General features: G+C 31.5%; 1 protein-coding gene across 3 annotated transcripts; it reads right to left on the bottom strand.

Annotated features, from left to right (window-relative positions):
- Positions 1-1,447: 1,447 nt before the first annotated feature.
- Positions 1,448-3,573, bottom strand: LOC139898741 (uncharacterized). 3 transcript variants are annotated; one of them, XM_071881509.1, is made up of 5 exons: positions 3,350-3,573; positions 3,078-3,263; positions 2,639-2,969; positions 2,319-2,420; positions 1,448-1,868 (listed from the first exon to the last, which is right to left on the bottom strand). In XM_071881509.1, the coding sequence occupies exons 1-5, from the start codon at positions 3,560-3,562 to the stop codon at positions 1,771-1,773; spliced, it is 930 nt and encodes a 309-aa protein (XP_071737610.1). In that variant the 5' UTR covers positions 3,563-3,573; the 3' UTR covers positions 1,448-1,770. The 3 variants fall into 3 exon arrangements, with proteins under 3 accessions (XP_071737610.1, XP_071737611.1, XP_071737612.1); XM_071881510.1 differs by having other exon boundaries at positions 2,639-2,966; XM_071881511.1 differs by having other exon boundaries at positions 2,639-2,963.
- Positions 3,574-4,051: the final 478 nt, after the last annotated feature.

Genomic DNA, 4,051 nt, shown 5'->3' with positions numbered 1-4,051 from the left:
ACAATTTAACTGAGTCGTTAAGTCATCGTTAGTCGTTACATGTAAGTGTTGTTTTGAAACATTTAAGTTAACGATCTTAATTAATGTTGTTAACCCATTGTTTATTATATCAAATGAGGTGTTAAATTATTACATTATTATGATAACATGATGTACTAATATATCTTAATATGATATATAAATATTAAGACGTTATTACAACGATAATCGTTACGTATAGATATCGTTTTGAATTTCTTAGGTTAGTAGTCTTATTTTATGTATAAGGTTCATTGTTAAGATACATAATAAGATACTTACTTATCATTTCATCATGTTAAACATATATATATGTTTATATATATATATATATATATATATATATATATATATATATATATATATATATATATATATATATATATATATATATATATATATAATATCATGTCATATACAAGTTATAACGTTCGTGAATCATCGAACAAACTGGGTGGTCAAATGTTAACACAAAATCCGTTTCAATTAATCAAGTCTTAACAAGTTTGATTGCTTAACATGTTGGAAACATTTAATCATGTAAATATTAATCTCATATAATATATAATCATGGAAAAGTTCGGGTCACTACAGATTCTAGACTTTAGGACCTCGACGCAGGAACAGAGTGTGCCGACAGCGGATCCGGATGTCGCCAGTGATCGATGACGAATCCAGCCTACGACTCCTAGAGTTTTTGTTAAAATTGGATTAGATGAGTAATTGGAATGATGCCAAATTTGGCCTCTTTGATATTCAAAATCAAAGCGGAATCATTATATCGTTATCGTATAAAATTCGATCAAGCGGTGAGGATGAACCTTTAAATTAAGAAGTCATAAGTTCACACCTTCTTAAGGGAAAGTGTAATAAATATTACCACTCATGATATTTAGACCATGGCTAACGGGAGCGTGCTCCATCCCAACACACCTCAATTTACACAACATGCCTCATAACAATTGCGTGCTCACAAGTACTTTTGGTGTGAGTGCTTTGGAGAATGGAGAAGAAAGTAGGCCTGCAAGTATTTTTCTTTTTTTGATTGGTTCATTTTCTTTTTTAATTATTTTTTATTCTCTTTTTTTACCCAACTTTTAATCAAATTTTAACATACTCCATAGTCCATCCCAATATTTACCAGTTTACTAGCACGCCCATCAACACGCTTATCATTGTTGAAGATCGTCTTATACGTCGCATATGTGTTATATTGTGAGTTTGTCACTAAAATTTGACACGCCTAGTTACCTTAGCAGCAATTAACATGAATGTCGAAATCAACATCACATACACTTCAACCAAAAAGCTACATGATAAAGACTACAACAATGCTCAGGGTACCCATTGTGCCATTAACCACAACAGATAATATCAAACTAATTCATTACTTTATTCATAATCATCCCCACATGGTGGGGATCCATTTTTGATTCCTACAAACTTTCAACAAAAAGAGAAAAATAAAACATAAGAACAACTAGCCTATGGACCATTATTCAGACACAGGAGAATGTCAAACCCTGTATTTCTTATCAATCAATTAATAAAATAACATATTATATTTTATAAAAATTAATTATTAATATTAATAATGAATAACAAATAACAATACCAAATACCCCTTTATTATTTCTCTCTTTCTTTCACTCCACCCCCAACAAAAATCCCATACCAAAACAAGAGCATTTTGTTGTTGCTAACTTTATTCCTTCAATCTAAACCCTATCCCCCACTAAAATCAACATCACTTCAGTAAGTCCACTCTTGCGGCAGCCGAAGATCTTTCTCCAATTGTTGCCGCCGTTGCTCCGCCATCAACACATTGTTCCGATACCTCATTTCCACATCTACAAACACCAATCAATCAACAATCAAAACGTTAATAACTCAATACCTTCCAAAACAGCATAATCAAATTCAATTAACTATCAACTACGGTAAACCAATCCCCTTTCATTTGTATTGCATTTGGTCTAGTTTTACTCATATCATTTCATTTTACTAATCCTCTTAAAATTCTTAGATTATAATATTAAGACATGTCATTATGCTAAAGCACTATAACATGAAACAGTACAAGTTTTTTTTTTAAAATGCAACTGTACTAAAAACATAATATAAACAAAAAACAAACTGACACCTAATAATATCACATAAATTTATTTGGTAAAAAAAACGGTCTATTTATTAGATAGCAGTAGCAAAAAATACAGATAAATTAGTGGACAATTATTTTGGAATTAATGTCGTAATAATACTATTAAATAAGTACTTGAATAATCCGTTAAGAATTTTACCTTTATTGGAGGGAAACTGCCCGCCATTTCGATGATTTTGAGCTTCAAGATTCAAATTCAAAGCATGAACAACTTTATCCGGAAGTAAAACAGTCGAACATCCTAATTAAAATTTGATTTACAATTAAAAATGTATCAATTACTAGAATAATAATTAATAATAATACAAATGATACAATAATACAGAAAAGGCTAATACAGGACAGAATGAAATAAGATCAAGGGTCATAATCAACCCTGATTACTTGGTGACAACTATATAACTTGAATAAAAATAAAGAATGTACGAAAATTATATCTTATTTTTAAAAAATATATACCTCTTTTCTTGCGGGTTTCAATCGGGGCTCCGATTTGACGAGGCAAAAACACACCGGTACCAACTGATTCACGTTTAGGGTTATTAGGGTTTCCTAGAAACACTGCCCGCATTCCCGATCCACGTGGCGGCTGATGTTGCTTTGATTGTTGCAAAGTCGGCCAAGCAGATAACGGCGCCGCCGCCGCACCCGCCTTCATGTTTCCTCCGCCGCCGTTTCTTCCCCTGTTCTCATGAACAAATTGCCGCTGATACATCTGTTGCTGCTGCTGCTGCAATTGCAGTTGTTTCATCATTTGTTGCTGCTGATACATCTGTTGCTGCTGCTGCTGCTATTGCAAATTTGAAAGATAGATACAATTATTCAGAATTAATTCGATTATTTTTGTTTACTTCATTATTATAATTTAATAAATTAAACTATTTATTAGTGTACTTACTTGAGCAGTTTGAAATTGGGAATTAGGGTTTACAAAACCATTTCGTTTGCTCATTTTCATGATTGCAAGTTGTTCACCGACAGCCGCGTAAAAATAATCAACCGGAAAATCGTTATAATTAACTTCCGGCACCGATTTACAGCCATAGAGCGTTGACTGAGGAGAACCCGCCATGATTTCCGTTGACTGTCAAAATAAATTCAAATTTTAAGCTAAAAAAAATTTAAAAAAGTTACTCAAAAAGCAAAAAAACAAGGAATACATTAACAGACCTTATTTGTGTCTTCAAGAGTGGAGTAAGCAAGTTTTCTAGAGAGGTCGTAAAGATAATCTTCTTCATCACTTTCAGTTTCAGTAGTAGAAGTGGATCCTTCTAAATTGGACATACTTTTGTTCCGATGTGATTGGGAGATGAAAACGTCGTCGTTTAAGAATTCAGGTGGAAGCCAAAACATGGCGTCTTCAACTTCCTTTTGTTGTTCCATTTTTTTTTTTTTTTTCAGAGAAGAATTGGAATTGGAAATGATGAAGAAAATAAGAGGAGGATTGCTTGTGGTTGAAGAATGGGGCCTTTGATTTTATAGAGGGAACATGGGAGGGAGGGAATTAAATATAAAGGGGGAGTGAACCCTAAAATTTACGCGGTTAAATACGTATTACGGAGTATTATTTAGTTTAACTGATGAGATTTTGTGATATAAAATAACGAAACATATTAATAAATTTTTTTTTTTTTTTTTGTGATATAATAACTAAACATATTAATATTGAATATTGAGTTTTGGGAAGGAAAAAAATATTGATACTGTAAACATATTAATATCATGAAGTAATTCCTTATTTATAATATCTATTTTCATATAATGTAGTTTCAAAAGTTTAATGGAGTAATAATTATAGTATAATTTTTAAGATCATTATTTACCTTATAGTCGTACAAAAGCTACATAATACTTGTAAATATGTACGTATAT

This window comes from Rutidosis leptorrhynchoides, chromosome 3, assembly GCF_046630445.1.
Source record: "Rutidosis leptorrhynchoides isolate AG116_Rl617_1_P2 chromosome 3, CSIRO_AGI_Rlap_v1, whole genome shotgun sequence".
In the NCBI taxonomy this organism is placed as follows: Eukaryota; Viridiplantae; Streptophyta; class Magnoliopsida; order Asterales; family Asteraceae; genus Rutidosis; species Rutidosis leptorrhynchoides.
This window is presented reverse-complemented; position numbering and strand designations above follow the sequence as displayed.

What these genes read in the sequence shown, in the direction of transcription:
- LOC139898741 (XM_071881509.1), bottom strand. Translation starts at nt 3,562, where the DNA reads ATGGAACAACAAAAGGAAGTTGAAGACGCCATGTTTTGGCTTCCACCT. An exon ending in CTCTTGAAGACACAAATAAG is followed by an intron (nt 3,264 to 3,349) that starts GTCTGTTAATGT and finishes TTATTTTGACAG; the next exon opens with TCAACGGAAATCATGGCGGG. An exon ending in TGAAACCCGCAAGAAAAGAG is followed by an intron (nt 2,421 to 2,638) that starts GTATATATTTTT and finishes AATTTTAATTAG; the next exon opens with GATGTTCGACTGTTTTACTT.